Source organism: Phodopus roborovskii, unplaced genomic scaffold, assembly GCF_943737965.1.
Source record: "Phodopus roborovskii unplaced genomic scaffold, PHOROB, whole genome shotgun sequence".
NCBI lineage: Eukaryota > Metazoa > Chordata > Mammalia > Rodentia > Cricetidae > Phodopus > Phodopus roborovskii.
In genome coordinates this window covers 4,730,851-4,748,311 of record NW_026126413.1, presented here as the reverse complement: position 1 = coordinate 4,748,311, position 17,461 = coordinate 4,730,851, and the positions used below count along the sequence as shown (strand labels likewise).

General features: G+C 40.2%; 1 protein-coding gene across 3 annotated transcripts in view; it reads left to right on the top strand.

Moving 5' to 3' along the window:
• The window catches only part of Atg10 (autophagy related 10), a 248,271-nt gene that overhangs the window by 12,175 nt on the left and 218,635 nt on the right, over nt 1-17,461 (top strand). For all 3 annotated transcript variants that reach the window (XM_051182951.1, XM_051182950.1, XM_051182949.1), the window contains exon 2: nt 2,646-2,762. In XM_051182951.1, the coding sequence (XP_051038908.1) occupies nt 2,658-2,762 (105 nt within the window). In that variant the 5' untranslated portion in view covers nt 2,646-2,657. The remainder of the gene's footprint in view (nt 1-2,645; nt 2,763-17,461) is intronic.

Here is a 17,461-nt window from a genome sequence, read left to right as displayed (position 1 = left end):
CTAAGGGACCTCAGACAGTGGAGCCAGGATGTATTCCTGGTTTACAAAAGGTCTTGAAGGCAAATCCCCCATGGAGGGATATTCCCTTAACCTAGAGACAGGAGAGAAGCCCTAGTCCCTACTTCAAATGACTTGACAGATTTACATGACTCCACCTGGATGGCATTGCCCTATATGTGGAATTGGGGTGGGGGGATGGGAGGGGAGGGTGGTCAGGGTGCATGTGAGGGGGGAGAGGGTAAGAGGGAGGGAGGGAGGAAGAGAGGGAGAGGGAACTGGGATCGACATGTTAAAAAAAAAAGAAAAGAAACAGCTGTGGGAAATTACAAATGATTCCCAGGAGAAATACGGACAGCTACATACACATAAAATTTAGGGTGGGAAGTGTCATATGCTCCCAGAAGCCATATTAAGAATATGAACAGATTGAGGGGCAGTGTGTGTTTGCCTGTTATCCTAGCATTTAGAAGGCAGAGGCAGGAGACTCCTATTTAGGCAAGTTTGAGTCTAGCTTGAGCTGCATAGCAAGTTTCAGGCTACCCAGGGTTACAAAGTGAAACCCTGTTTCAAAAACAGACAGACAGACAAATAAACAAACAAAACAAATAAACCTCCTGAGTGTATTTATCCCTAAGAGCCAGGCACGGTAGCATATGCCTGTAATCACAGCACTTGGGAAACAGAGGCAGGAGGATAGCCATGAGCTCCAGGCTAGACTCATCTATACAGTGAGTTTCAGACCAGCCTGGATTACATAGGAAGATTGTTTCAGAAAAAAAAAATATTGTATATAAAATGTATGTTAAAATCAAATCTACTGCCAAAGAATTCATTTTCCTTTAAGTGTAGGTACTTGATTGAAATTTATTGTCCACGCTCCTCCCCCACCTTTTTAAAGATAGACTCTCACATAGCCCAGGCTGGTTTTGACCTCTACAATGAAGAGGATGGCTTTGAACTCCTGATGCTCCTGCCTCCATCTCTCAGGTACCAAAATTACAGGTATGCCACCACACTCACATCATAGTTTGTTCTTGATTAAATGGAACCTAGGATTCACCATCTAAACTTCTAATTTTGATTTGAAAGGAAGAGCTCAAGCCACTCGAATAGCTGATTGAATATAGAATCATGGGTTTGCACATTTTCAGTTACACTGCCCTTAACCTTGCTCAGTAGCAGTGTGCTTTTCATATAGAGGCATACTTTTTATCTGGCTCTTAGTGAGGCATTTACAGTATATGCAGTTGCAGAAATTATAGTTGTCTTCTTTTATTTTACTGGTTTGTTTAATTAAGCTCCATATTCATGAGAGGAGAAAATGATTTGTGAACAGACACTAATCTCAGGAGCAGAGTGCCTTATGGTCAGCATGCTGCAGAATTGGAGTGCCGCTGCAGGCTGCAGAATCTGTGTGAACCTGCAAGGCTGCAGAATCCGTGTGCTGCTGCAGGCTGCAGATTCGGTGTGCTGCTCACTGCAAGGCTGCAGGCAGTGTCAGAATCCATATGGTGGTCAGTGGAGGCTGGTTAAGGCAATTCCTACTGAAATTGTTTTTGTTGTTTATCTCCCTTTCTTAGATCATGAGCTCTTACAAGGCAAACTGTCTGCTTTTTCCATTTCTAACTTTTCTCTATGCATAGTGCCTATTTAATATGCATTCACCTTTTATTATTGGGTGAATAGACACATTCTTATATAGGTAATGCTAAATTTGAATAGTCTGCATAGTGGGATGGGAATTGGCATGCATTTACAGGTCATGACCCTGAATCCCTTTTTGTTTATATTTGTGAGCAGATACCTTTTGATTTTTCATCTAGGGAATGGAGATGACTCACCTTTGGGTTGTGAGAGGATTTAATGGATATGTGACATGTCTAGCACAGAAATTGATAAACTAAGCAATAGTTAGTCTTGATGCTCCTAGCTAATAACAATGAGTTTTTGTTGCATCTAACTTCTCTCATTGAGAAGCCTTAACCACATACACTGGAATTTTTCATATGTGCTAAAATTCTTTCTGTAAACAATATTTTATGTTTTCAACAGCTTTCTACAGCAAATATGTATTTCTTGGTATGTCACATTTGTGAGTTTGATCTAGTAGTAATTAATTAACTTTATACCTTGGAAAGCAATTTCAAGCTTTGCAACAGCACTTGCTGGAGGGTTGACCCTTCTAATAAAGTGTGAAGGGCAACTGGCCTCCATGTATCACTGCAACACTTCAGCTGAGATAGGGAGCAGACACATTCTGTTCTGAGGAACATATCTGAGAGGATTATCAGGTAAAATTAACAGTGAGGATTTTTATTACATTCACATCACCCTTGTCATTATAAAAACAAACAGACATCCCAAAATGTTTGGTCAAATGATCCATTAATTTGTAGGTTATATGTTTACCATGTACGAGGCCCTGGGTTAAATGCCCAGCAATTCCAAAGGAAAACCAAACAAGAATCCAACAAAGAAGGCTCCATAGATAGAGACTCTGTTATAAGTATAGGCTTTTGGGTTTTCTTATCTAAATCATGAAGGAAGACAGAGCAAGAATATGGGAAGAGAAAACTCTCATGACTGACCTGGAGGACGGTTTCCATTGTCCTGTCCTCACTAAAGTATTTTCTTTTTTATTGCAGTTCTCATTTAACATGGAAGATGAGTTCTTTGGAGAAAAAAGCTTCCAATATTATTGTGCAGAATTCATCAAACATTCACAACAGATAGGCGATGGTTGGGAATGGAAAACAGCCAAGGTGAGAACAGGGACAAACATTTCTTTGTTTTTGTGTTTTGATATGGAGTCTTAGTATGTATCCTAGCTAGCCTGGTATTTTCTATGTGTCCCATGCTGCCTTCAAACTCCCTTCCACTCTGCCTTCCAACTGATGGGTCACAGGCATTTGTCACCATACTTGGCTACAGTGGGGTTTCTTATTTTCATTTTCAGCAGAGGACTGCTTATTTTTGTTATCTAAAACCTAAGTAGTCGATAGTAAGATATAAACGTGGGGTTGATTTAACCAAAGGCATAAAATTAAAAGCATTATTGAAAAGCAGATATTCATTTTATTATTCTAACTATATGTACTCATAATTATTTGGCTAATGAAATGTCATCTAGAAAAGTCCTTAGGTGACCTTCATTAATTTATAGATAAGGACCCTTACAATATCAATTACTGGTATGTAAACATATGTTTCTCTGGTGTTTCAAACCACATGTTTACATTATAAATGTTGGTTCTTTCTCCCTCCTGATTTTGAGAAACTTCCTATGTTGTCAGAGATGACAGACACATCCTCTCTTCTGCCTCCCAAGTACTGGGACCACAGACTTGTGCCACCACACTGGTTTTGTCTAGAGAGTAATAGTAATCCTGAAATCAAGATTTTTTTTTTCAAAATTTATCCTCAAGATTTATTTATTTATTTATTATTTATTTATTTATTTATTTATTTATTTATTTATTATATATGCAGTGTGCTGCCTGAATCTATTCCTGAGGCTAGAAGACGGCACCAGATATCATTACAGATGGTTGTAAGCCACAATGTGGTTGCTGGGAATTGAACTCAGGACCTCTCGGAGAGCAAGCAGTCTTAACCTCTGAGCCGTCTTTCCAGCCCCCAAGTCTGAAATATTAAGGACTGTGTGTTTGGGAATTGCTTAATGACACAAAAGCATTACAGAATATTTGTCCTTTTGATTCTATTCTAAAATAATGTAAACTTTTATTTACTCTTTTATTTCCATACATACAATTGGTGTGGCTTTCTGTTAAAAGCTTTATGAGCATCACCTGCAGCCTTTTTTAGAGGCCTTTCTCCCTGCTGGACATTCCGGTAGATTCATGAGCAGCTCAGGCTTTCGCTTCTCTGTATCGTGGTTCCAGTGTGCATGTAAGAAACCTAAACGCCTTATGCCAGATAGCCATGATTTAGAACTGAGTAGGGAGATGCAGGTCCTTACTGGGGCTCAGAATGTTGGCTGGAAGAAACCATGGGTTCTCTGAGGTCATTTGCCCGAACCAGGCTCTGACTGGTTTTCAGATCTCTTCCTGGTGATTCAACAGTCTGTTAGTCTGAGCCAGGGCCTCGCTTGGTGGTGCAGCCTGGCTTCCGGTCACACAGGGTCTGGATTGGTGGTGCAGCCTGGCTCTCGCTGGCACAGGATCTGGCTTGGTGGTGCTGCCTGGCTTCCAGTCACACAGCCATGAATTCACAGCAGTCCTGCCTGGTTCCCCTGAATGGGATTACAGACATGAATCACAGTGATGATGCAGAACCTTTAAACTCTGAGGGGCACTTGCTGGCTCTCTGTACAGAACAGTTGACTTTATTTGTACCTTTTATTAATTAATTTCATTCTTCGGTATTTAATAGTTTGTTTACTAGAGTTTTATTTTACTATAGTTTTGAATTTTTATCCATGCTATCTTTTCTATGAGTTATATTGAAGACTCACTAGTTTTTATATGTTAGTCCTATAACCACTAACTTTACTGCATCCTTTGTGATATTCTTCTATTGTTTCATGGTTGAGTAGGAACATGTTAAGTAATTAGCAGCTCTTTATCTTTAGCTCCGGTTTTTGTGTTAATGGTTCTGAGACTGAATGAGTCTAAGCCCCTCCCATCCACCCCCCTCTTCTCCCTCTCTTAGTATTAGAAGGGAAGCTCAAGTTTTTGAGCTTTTTATTTAGCAGCAACACTACATTTTAAAATTATAACACAGTGAAAAGCAAGTGCCCCTGCACTGGTCCAGGGTCTGTAGCTTTTCACCAGATCCATTTAATTGTCTATGAGCTCTCTCTAACTCATTTGACACATTTCCAGCATAGTTAACCCTTAACAAAATATCATTGGTTGGGTCCCATTTCCTACATTATTATTTTATTTTATTTTTTGTATTCAGTTGGAACGCTATTTTATCACAGGATAACGAGGAACTACTTAAGAGAGTATTCACGCTGTAGCTTCCTCCACTAAATCTCTAATTTCACTGTTCACTCTAACATTCACTACCCTCTGTTCTTCCTTTAAATTCCCAGAAAACACAGAAAAGACTATTTTCAAAAATGAAAAAAAAAAAAAAAAAAAGGCTTTTTGTTTTTAGAGACAGGGATTCTTTGTGTAACAGCTTGGCTGTCCTAGAACTAGCTCTGTAGACCAGGCTGGCCTTGAACTCACAGAGATTCACCTATCTTTGCCTCCCAAGTGCTGGGATTAATGGCATGTACAATCACAGCCCTAATAATTTTTGTCAGTACTAGAAAATAAAGTGTCATGAAAGGGTTCTAGTTCTCAATGAATTTCCACATACAGTGAGAGACCCTGTCTCAAAAACAAAAACAAACAAACAAAAAAAAAAAAAAACAAAAAACAAACACACAAACACAGGTGGAGAGCAATAGAGGAAGATACTGCATATGGACAGAGAGGACAGATATTAGTGTGTGTATGCTTGTACACACACAAGAGGGGGGAATTGGGGACAGAAGGAATACTCCAAGTTTAGACATTGTACACTTAAAATCAATTATGAATTAATTTATCTCTGGCTTTGTAAACTGTTTTGAACTAACAATATTAAGACAATAAACTTTAATTAAAGTCACTCTCCACTTATTTTTTGCCCATCAGTTTACTTCTATCTTCACAGGAATGTTTACTGTTCACCCTGGGCCTTTCGGACCTAGGTCCTGTTGTGTATTAAGAAAAGCAAGAGAAGCCACTAAGTGAGCCATTACTCTTCTTCTTAATACCATGTGGTTAATCATGTTTATTATGGTGACTCCTAAAACATGTCTACAAGTATCTTCACTCAGAGATACTGGGTTCTTACTAGAGTTCATAAAACCCTGAATTATATGAGAAACTCTCTAGCATCCTCTGGACAGAGGTGCCAAGAATCTCAGCCCTATTTTGTGCATTTGTGAACGCTTAAGAATGTATTTGAAAGTTAAATATCATAGTAGGCTGGAGATGTAGCTCAGGGAAACCATTCCTGCCTACCATGAACAAGGCCTCCACAGTGTAAAAACAAAACCTAAACATCTCATTTGAACTCTCCTGTAAGGAGTAAGGTTTTTCCGCCCACCGCTGGTCTTGTCCCGCCACCGCGCCAGCCCCAATTAACACACCGAGACTCTGTATTTGATATAATTCTGTTGGCCAGTTACTTGTTTCTTATCAGCTAGCCCTGTCTTAATTATTAACCCATTTCTGTTAATCTATGTATTTCCTTGTGGTCTTACCGGAGAGCCGGCTGGCATCCTGCTCTCTCCAGACTTTCCATCTTGACTCCTCCTTCCTACTTCCTCTTTCTTCCTTGTTTCCTAGTCCCACCTATCTTGCTTTCCTATTGGCCAACAGTACTTTATTCGTTAAACCAGTATGAGAAACATATTTACAGAATGACATCTCCCATCACTCTCCTTCTAGAGTTCTCCATTTGTTAACTGTGCCTGTCATATATGTACATTTGTTCATTTATGTATGTGTGTTTTATGTGCCAGGAGTTGATGTCAGTGTGTTCTTTAATCATTCTTTATCATATTTTTGAGATCCAGTCTCTTAGCCATGGAGCTTACCAAATTTGTTGATTTTATTAGTGGTGGGGAGATTCTGGGCTGGGTGTTTCCCAATTCTTGACCCATCATTCAAAGAGTTGTAATAAAGGCTCACACAGATTCTAGAATAGCAAGAAACCTTAATTTAAAGCAACATGGTAGTATAGATAAGAAAGAAATGTGAGTGAGGGTCCTCAGAGCTCCAGTTACTCTTGGTGTTCCTTTAGTGGAGTCCAGCAGAAGTGTGGTTGCTAAAGGATAGTTTGGGTGGTTCTCTCTTTCGATTGTAATGCACCTGATTTTGATCAGTGCATGCCCAGTAATGCAGGAGCATAAGATGGTACTAAAGGATTCTCTCTAAAAGTTCACTGGGGGGCACTGTTTTCGTCATGGATCATGCACTCAGTCCTACTCTAGGCCAGTTCAATCCCCTACCTCTGTACCCGGCATATCTGAGGTATAGCTGACTAGAAACTGTTTATGTTTGATGGGTCCTATTGGGGAACAGAAATTTCTTGCATTGTTTGCAGTGGGGTACGTGTGCAGCTCAGTGCAGATGGGGGTCCTAGGTTGCTAGCAGATTGATGGGTGCATTGTTTGGAGGAGTGTGTGTGTGTGTGTGTGTGTGTGTGTGTGTGTGGTTTACACACAGTAGAGTCCTAGTTGGTAAGTGCATTGTTAGAAGAGGTATGTGCACACAGCCTAAGCCCAGTACCTCATAGTTGCTAGGTTGTTTATTGGCTATGTTTGCCTGCTTCAGTTTGTCTGGAGCCCCAGGGAGCCTCTAGGATTCTAGGCATCAGCTGCTGCTCCCAACATTGTGTGTGATTCTGAGGAGCAGAACTGAGGTCCTGTGTTTGTGTGAGAAGCATTTAATGCTGATTCATCTGTCTGGTTCCAGTTTTGTTCTTTAGTTTAATATCTTAGTTCTGTAAATTTGCTTTTCACAGAGTGTTGATAAAATAATTTCTCATACATTTGAAAGTTTCTTTTTCTCACTGTAGTGTGGAAACAGGACATTTCATACACTGAAAACAAAATCTACTTTCTTGAGGTTAGATTTTTATGACAGTTACTATTACCTAACTTTTCTATTACTCTTTATTTCATTTTTGAGGCAGAATTTTATGTAACACAAGGATGACCTTAAACTTATTGTGTAGCTGAGAATGAATTGACAAAACAAACAAAAACGAAAAGGAAAAATATTCCTCCTTCAAAAAAAAAAAAAAAAAAAACTAAGAAATTTAAAAAAACATTAACAGTATAAATTCTTTTGGATTTAAATTTTTTACATATATTTATCATTTTTTCTTATTTAACATATCAATCCCAGTTCCCTCTCCCTCCCCCCCCTACTCCACAGGGAGGATGATGCCTTCCAGGAGGTATCATCAAAATCTGTCAAGTCATTTGGAGTAGGGACTAGCTCTCCCTCCTGTCTCTAGGCTAAGGGAGTATCCCTCCACGGGGAATGTGCTCCCAAAGTCCTTTCGTGCACCAGGGACCCATGTTCAGGGGGTCTGAGTCGATACAGTGCTGGTTTCCCAGCTATCAGTCTGATATATCCATGAGGTCCCCCTTAACAGTATAAATTTAAACTGGCTTACAGTTTGTTTTCCTTAGGAGTCTTTGTCTCTGGGTAATATATACTGATTTTCTTCAAATCCTTCCCCATTTTGCTATCTATATTCAAGTTCATATTTTTAAAGTAGGTCGTAAAGTATTTGCATACTTTATCTTTCAATACTATCTGAGTACAAAGCCCATCATGGTCTGCACATCACTCTTTCTGTCCTGCTGAGTTTCATACCTCATTTGTTTGCACAGCTATCTTTATTTTTAATGTCTTATTGTGAAAAAATTCCAGCATACAACACTAGAGAGAAATGTGTAATGAATTTCTAGGTACCTATCACCTGGCTCCCACAATTATCAACTCACAGCCAGAAACATGGTGTTTCAAAGCATTGTGTATATATAAAATGACGTAATATATCTCAACTTAATTAACTTTGGCTTGCTTTGTTTTTCTTTCGTGCCTTCAAATGATAGGTTTTTCCAAGTAAACTCTGCAAATTTATTTATTATCATATACTAAAACAAATGAAAGCACTTGAGTTCCAAAGGAAAAAAATGTTATTTTTATGCATTTTTATTTACTTAATTTAAAAACTGTGCTAAGATACATATGACACGAAGCTTACTATTTTAACCATCCTGGACTCGCCGTTTGGTGGCGTTGAGTTCATTTGCGTTGCTGTGTAAGAAGACTCCCAAGGTTCACCTTTCAACCCTATCTCACTTCTGCCCCTCTGGATCTGATAGTTAGAGGCATATCGTTCCCTGGTGGAATCAAACAGTATTTTTCTTTTAATAACTGGCTTCTGTCATTTTGTGTAATGTGTTTAAGGTTAATCTACTATTTCTGTAAATTTTGATCTAGAATTTAATGAAGAAGAGAGCTAGAAAGAGCTTTTGATATGGATTTCTTTTGCATACTGGCATCTTGAATATATATGGTTTTTGTTTGTAAAGGGATTACAAACTTTTTTGTTTATGGAGTACATTATTAAAGAGGATTAAGAATATTTTACCCGTGATTGAAGAAACGCCTCAGGTGTTAAGAGTGTTTGGTATTCTTCAATGGGATCAGAGTTTGATTCCCAGCACCGAGGTCAGGTGGCTCACAGCTGCCTCTAACTCAAACTTTAGGGCCTCTGACGCCCTCTTCTGACATCTGTGGGCACTTGCAGCTACTTGCATGTACCCCCACATAGACACATGTGCATGCATACACAGAACTAAAAGTCAAGTAGTCTTTAAAAACATTTTCCATGTATATACCCAGTTTGCTGATAGATCAACCTATCAGAAATACAGTCAAATTATAGAGTAAACAACTAAGTTATTACATAATTTGACTGACCATTCACTGTTTTCTTTTGAAGTTTTGCTATGTTCCCCCAAGCTGGTATACTGCATCCAAAGATAAACTAAAATTTAGTGACAGTTTTAAGGTTTACTGAAAGATACCTCCGAGTGATTCTTAAGAACAATGTTGATTTATATGAGTAACAGATAAATTCATGTGTGGGCTGTGGTGAGACAAGCCCAGCACTTTGGAGGACTGAGACAGGACTACAACTTTGAGGGCAGTCTTGGCTACATCAAGGGATTCTTGTTCCAAAGACTAAACCAAACTAAACCATCATCACTACCACCAAACCCCAAAAAGCATGTGTTCGTTTGCAAGACTTAATTTTTGTTCTTGTAGTTTGTTTTATGGATTTATATATCCTCTTACTAATAATCATTTCCTGGGGTTGTGATCATAGATGTATTTGTTTAATCGTTTACTATTAGTTGATGAAATATTTCTGGCTCAAAATCTCACTGGTAACAATGAAGTATATTGCACACATATCTCTTGGTACTAAATTAAAAAAAAAAACAATTATCTTTGGTGATTAGGAGAACAATGTACTTGGATGTGTGCACTATGGTTTGATTTTGTATTCATAGCTTACTGGATATTGTGATATAATTTGTGTCTTAAGCATAGACAAGTCTTTAGTGATCATTGTACAAAGTACTGGTTGTACCACTTGTGAATTAGATACGTTCTAAGAACATTTTATAAAGTAGTACCAAGAGTATGAGAAATGAAAGCTATAATACTTTGCAAGTTTATATGTTTAAATTTAAATAATGTAGTAATTATGCCAATTTAACAAATAAGAGCATGAGTTGTAGTGATGACCTTGCTAACTGGGGAGGTTGTAGTCTGCATTGCAAAAGTTTTCAAGGAAGGTTGTCTTGTAGTGGTCTTAGCAAGCTGGAATATTAAACAGAGGCAAAAGATTTAATATTACGTATATGTAAACGGAAGTGGAGTTTTCCTGTCCTGACTGCCCATACCCAAATAAACACACAGAAGCTTATATTAATTACAAAATGCTGAGCTTTATTACTAAGTAGCTCTTGCAATTAAATTAACCCATTTCTATTAATCTATGTATTACTGCATAGCTCATGGCTTTACCTGTCCTCTAGCATCTCTCTCAACTCTACCCTTCTTCATCCCAGTCCTCAAGTTTGATTGTCCCACCTAACTTTAAACTGCCTTGTTATAGGCCAGTTAGCTTTATCATTAACCAGTGAGAGTAATAAATATTCACAGTGTACAGAAGGATTATCCTACTCTCTCTCTCTCTCTCTCTCTGTGTGTGTGTGTGTATGAACATATATGTATATATATAAAACTATACACGTGCAGTTTCATAAGTCAATTTACGAATTTAAAATAAGATTATTCGCTATAATATTCCTTTCAGTATGATGGTACATTTTTGCTTTATAAGTAGTCACATGAGGCTAGTATTGTGTGACAGAACTTTTCCTCAGGAGATTGAACACACATGCCTATTCACCCTAGGCAGGAATCCCATGACAGACCAAAGTGCGGATACTGCCAGAGTCCAAGTTTGTGTACCTGTGGGTTTTGCTGGGGTTACTTAACAGGAGTATGGGTGATGGGCTTACAGGAACAGAAATGACCCAAAGACAGCTCCATAGCCAGCATGGGTGACAGCACACACAAGCTGGGAAACCTGGAGCTCACTGCCTAGCCTCTAGGCAGCTCAACGGGTTAGAGAGTGACATTTCCAGGTGCCTCGGTTGTTCTAACTCCCTACCTGACAGCTCAGCTGGTTTCTGTATCCTACAGGTTCAGATGTCTGAAGTCGAGAGTCTTCTTTGCTGCCTAGCTTCCTTCTGTCTGGTTGGGGGGAGGCATTATTCAGCTTTTATTGCTTACTCTGGGAGGTAAGGGCACAGTGAATCTGCTCAGTTTCAGGGACTTCTTGAAGCTATTTTGAACTGTATACTTTCCTGCTTATGGAGCTTCTTGCACGAAGAAATACTTTAGGAGGAAACCGATACCCAACAGCTGCCAAGATAGCTCAGTTCGTAGACTTCGCAGTATTTGGTAGGTGACCGAATCTCAGTTGTGTGAACAGGAATGAGTACAAGTTCTCATGCGTAGTTAGATGAATGAATATCTAATGACATGATATCTTGTTTTGTAATATGGATTGCCTTACCAGTGAGGATCTGTGGTTTAAATGTGTAAGGCTAAGGCTTCTTTCCTACTGTTTTGGATCCGTTACACACTCCAGACTGATCCCACACTTGCTTTCGTTCTGCTTCAATCCCGTGAGTGCTGGGCTCCCAGGCAGGCCCTACTGTGTCCAGCAAGGTTTCTACCTTTCCCATGGGTCTGCTGTGGATTGGAGAGCACATGCAGAGCCCAGGCAGCTTCCAAGACTGCCCTGCCTTGTTTTTCCTCTGTCCCTTCCCCTTTGAAGGGACACTAGTCTCTTGGAACGTGAGGCTCTGATGGAACTTGTCCTTCCTCATTCCTTCTGCCTTGCTAAATACTGTTAGATTACATTCCTAAAGCCAGCCACCAAGGTCTTTTCCCTTATTTGGCCACTTCCTCCTCCTGAGGCTGACTATCAACGTCCAGCAATCAGAAGCCCCCCTTTGGTTCACCTAAATAACACACCCCATTAAATTAAACACCTCATCCTAACACGGGGTTTCCCCCTTTTACCTTAATAAACCACCATGTGCCCATGTGCCACGCTTGTCTCTCTATCTAGAGGCAGCCGTTTGTCCCTCTGGAACAAAACCCCTTGCCCCCTTTCCCTGGTCTCCTGTCTCCTTTACCACCACATCCTTGCTCATTCTAACACATCTTCTCCTCTTAACAATGACACCTGCAAGGTCATTCACTGCTGTTTTCTGCCTGAGTCAGAAAGCAGCCACTTTAATTTTTCTTCACCGCTTAATAAAGGAACTCTCTGTGAAAACAGGGGTTTGGGTGTGGCTTGTGCCTGGTGTGGGGTTCAGGAGGAACACCCCCCCTCCACACTGTGCAGGTGTCCCCTGTGTTGATGTATTAGTTATGATTGAATGAAGCTTGCCTGAAGGACCCGAATTCAAAGCCAGCCACACTAGTTAGCTATAGAAGCTAGGCAGTAGTGGTACACACCCTGAATCCCGGGACTCAGGAGACAGAGGTAGACAGATCTCTGTTAGATCAAGGCCACACTGAGCTACACAAAACTGATCCAGTCTACAAGAGAAACAGCTCCCACAAAGGTGATGTCAGCACTTGGGGTCCCACACCTTTCATTCCAGCATTAGGGACGTATATACGGAAGAAGAAAAGGGTCTCATGTGGCAGTTAGTCTCCAGCCATGTTGAGGGCAGGATTGCTTCAGGCTAGGTAGAGGTCAGAGCTACTGGCTTGGGTGCTTTGCTTATTTGACCCTCAGCTCGAACCCCAATATCTACCTCTGAGTTTTATTTTTCATGTTACAGTACCTTTCACCCATTACCCAGGGTATCTGGAGAACTTGAGCCTCCTTGGTTTTTCCTTTGTATGTATAGGTGGGCAGAGTGTTGGGGCTCCTTCTCATTTCTGGGCTTTCCCTCTCTGTGTTGCTATGGAGTAGCTTGTCTTAACCGGGACTAGTTTCTGTGGGACTGCCCTACCTCATTGCCTGAGGATGCTGAGCACCTGGGAAAGATCAGAAAGCCCCAGAGATGAATTTCAACAGTTTTCCATGATGTAGAGGAGTGCTTCTTAACACAGTAGCTGCCTTGGTGGCTCTCTGTCCTGAGACGTTGTACCTGTCTTGTTATTTTCATTCCTGTTTCTTAGAGAAGACACTTTGAAGTTCTGCCTCCTGAGGGTGATTGCTATTTGCATGTCTTCCTAAACCCTGTTTAATTGAGCACGTTTTCACATGTTGACCAACACATTTTGTGATTTGTATGGATAAGTCTTTTACACATAACCACTACAGGATTTTCTGAGATTAAATTTAAGGCCACCATCCCGACTACTTGGCTTTGGCTTAGATTCTGTCTTCCATAAATTGCCACATCCCTGGCTGCAGTGATTATATTCTTGCCCAATTCCTCACACAGCCCCATGATAGCAGTGATATTGTTTCTGTGTCCTTCTTTCCACATCCTTGGTCCTCAGGACAGTGAGCACACTCTGTGCATCTGCTTAATTAAAGTAAAAGCATACAAACTAGAAATATGTCAGCCAAGCTGCCCCTCCCTCTGTAGCTCCATCCACATATCTCATTTCATTGTATATTGTTTGAACTGAGTGGTTCATTGACTGATGTTTAAAAGCTTATTCGTGTGTATAAGAATTTATTAAGCAATGAGACTCCTTTTTGGTGTAATGAGCCACCAGGTTAACATTAGTGTGTACTACCATGACCTCTAGGCTGCCAAATTCATTTGTAAAATCTTGGATCGTTTTGCAGCACTTAAGCTGGGTCATCTTTCCCCTCTCTTGGTGCCCTCCGTCTCTTGGTCCACCTCCTCTATTGTGCTTCATTCCCATTTCAGTCTCCTTCCCTGTGTCTCTCTTCTGTCCACAGTCTCATGACATTAGTGCCTAGGTTCAGGCCTCGACTTACTCTCGTTACCCCAGAGATCTTGTCACTTAAATTCTGTCACCTCAAAACATGCAACTACCACCCAGACTTCTTTCTTGAATTGCAGATTTGTAGGCCAACTTTGTCTTTGTGGTAGGACTCGGCAAACAGTACTCCAGTGGCCATCTCAGGGCATCGGGCAGCGCATCAGTCTCATAACCTGAGGAGAACGGCACTCAAAGCCCAGCGTATGGGACAGAAGGAGAAGAGCTTCCCTTTCTACCTCCAACCCCTGCATCCAGCTGTCCACTCTTTCATACTGAAGTTCAGGAAGGGGCTCAGCTGAAAACTCTTTCCCCCAAAGGCATGCAATTGCTATGAAGTCTTATTATCCAGAAGTTATCAATCAGCGGAGGAAAGAGAATCGACAGAGAAGCCCAGAGATGCCTAACCAGCTCCAGAAAAATATCTGGGAGATGCAATTACTTAGTAAGGCAAGCTATACATTCTTCTCATCTCTCCTATAGTTACTAAACCCAATCATGCTGTGTCCAAGCTGTGTTCCTCTTGCCTCCTGCAGAAGGCTTGGTGGGTGGTGTCTCTCATGCATGGGGCACATATGCTATGATTTGCCATTTCATGCACTTTAGTTTATCTTTTTCTCCTGTTAAGCTATATATTGTTAGATCGTTTTAGCCGATCTTCAGTGTACGGAGAGGACAGTCTCCTTTGTCCTGATACTTTATGTTTCTGTTTTGATGTTTCTACTTAGATACCAAAGTGTACATGTCCAAGATCGAACTGTTTTCACCCTCTTCCCACTAATTCAACCATCTGTCGTCACCCAAAGCCAGACTTCATTCAGTTGGAGCCAACACCATCTTTCTTGTTGTTTGAGCTACTGTAGTTATACTTAATATCTTCATGTCTCTCAGTCCTCAAGTCTAATCCATTAGGAAATCCCTGTTATATTCAGCATCTGACATTTCCCATCATCTCTCCCATACCTTGTTTGGATCCTCTCTCCCCTACCTTTTTTGGATCACTTGTCCACCTACCTTCTTAGGGTAAGCTGTCAGTGCTTGCTAGGATTTTCTTCATAATGATCAGCCTGCTTCTACTCTTGTGTTCCTACAGCATAATTCTTTAAAAAGTCATGTTGTATCATTTTTTCAGTAATGCTTGCTAGGATTTTCTTCAAAATGATCAGCCTGCTTCTACTCTTGTGTTCCTACAGCATAATTCTTTAAAAAGTCATGTTGTTTCATTTTTTCAGTAATACAGCAACTCAAGCTAAAAGCCAGACTCTTCTGATGATCTATACATTCTGTGATCTGTTCCCTCCCCTACCTTTCTTATTTCTCCAAGTTACTTTTCGTGCCTTCTCATGCGACCTCTCCAGGCATGTTGGCTTCCTTGCTGCTTCTCAAATATGCCAGACAAACATACCTGTCTTGGGGCTCTGAATTGACAGGCTTCTCCAGAGAATACTCTTCTTTCACTCATGACCATTATGCCCAGGCCTTTCATTTAGTTGCTCAAATGTCTCCCCGACTCTTTTTTTTTTTTTTTTTTTTTTTTTTTAAAGAAAAGGTCTCACTGTGTGATCCATGGTGGCCCAGAAGTTGCTATATAGCTTAAGTTGATCCATTTTAATAATTCTTCTGTGTTAAATTTTAGAGTGCTGGGAGATGTGTGCCACTGTGTTTAGCACATGTGACTTTAATAAAGCTGTCTTACTACAGTATTCATCATTTTGAACACCTGCCATCTGTGTAGCAGCCTCATGCCTAGGCATTCCTGATTTCTCTTTTCTTCTGCCTTTTCTTTTTTTCTTAGTCTATTCACTTTCTAGTCTGTTCTGAACTTTACCTATGTTTATTGCCTGTGTTCTCCCCTTCCTTGTTCAGTCTGGAGTTTTGCATTCTTTGTTCATATGCCCTAAATAAGCTGAATATCACAGTGTAGAAAGAAGGCATGTAAATAAGTGTTAGTTGAAACAACTGATTGAATGCCTGCTTTTTGAATGATTATATCTTTTACTTGAAGACATTAGTCTGTGTTGTAGGTTGCCATCATAGAACTTTCACAATTTTTTAAAGAAGAATTTTATCGGGTAAGGATGTTATTTGAACTTTTTAAAGAAATTAAGAGAATGCCAATGTTCCTTTTCATCTTTTAACTGGTGGATTATCATCAATGAAAACACTCTAACATTAGCATAAAAAGTTAATGAGTATCATTCAAATAATCTCTTTAAGACAGTCTTTTTAATAAAACTGCTATTTCTGTAGGCATGGACTGTTTCTGCAATAGTGTGTAGCATGATAGGACATGATACATACTTTTGATTTAAAAATAACCATGTAATAGTGTTCTGAGTGAGACCTTTTTATCTTCTTCCAGAAGTGAATCAAGGCTCTAAGCTGAGACAAAAGTTTCTGAAGTAACTAATTTTCTATATTTGGATTGCTGTGAATGCTCTACTAGCCAACAGAGCCAGAAGCCCGCTTGTAGAAACATCTCAAGGGACAGTATTTGAAGCATCAGGGTCTCCAAACCTGCCTTTTGGATGAGCATAGGTCTCAGCCCAAGGATGTGCAGTCTTCTTAATGAAAACCTTTTGCCTCTACTCCATAATCGGTTCCATTGTCAGAGAGCCTCTGTGGAGACCAGGGTGCCAGCAGCTGTGGGAGGAAGGGTCATTTATTTCATCGCTGTTTGCTGCAGTTTGTGCTCTTAGGGATTTCTCGAGCTGTGCTCTGTCTTTCACACAGGTGAACTGAACTGAGTGCAGGGGTGGGAACTAAGGCTGGGAAGAAGTGGTACGGTTTGGGGTGTTTAACGCGGCCACTTCAGAGAGGATCTACGCCCGCTTTTGTTTTCTTCTTGTCTTACTCAGAAAGACTAGCAAATGGGTTAAGGAATCCTCGCAGGAGGTGGGAACTCCTAGACCAGGTAAGCCAGTTACCATAGAGAGGCCTAACTCAGACCTGGGCAGAGCTCTTTCTCAGTTACCCATAGTCAAGTACAGTCTGAAAATAAAAAAATGGGAACATTCCTAAAACAAAACAAAGCACTTCCTGGGTATAGCCATTGTGAGCAGTGTGATGGACCCTCACCCACCTTGTTAGGTGCAGTTATTGCTTGGTCTGGCACAGGGCTTCTGGCTGATCTGACCCATTTTACCCAAGACTTCTTTTTCATGTGATACTCAGTACATAGCTATATAAAATAGGTATACAAATCAAACATTCCTGATAATAAGTCATAATGATATATGTGTATATATGTATAAATTTTGTGTGTATGTAATTATGTATATTTAATTTTGCCATTTATGTATTTAATCTATATCTGTCTACTATCTATCTATCTATCATGATGATGATCATCAATCCATCTGTCATCA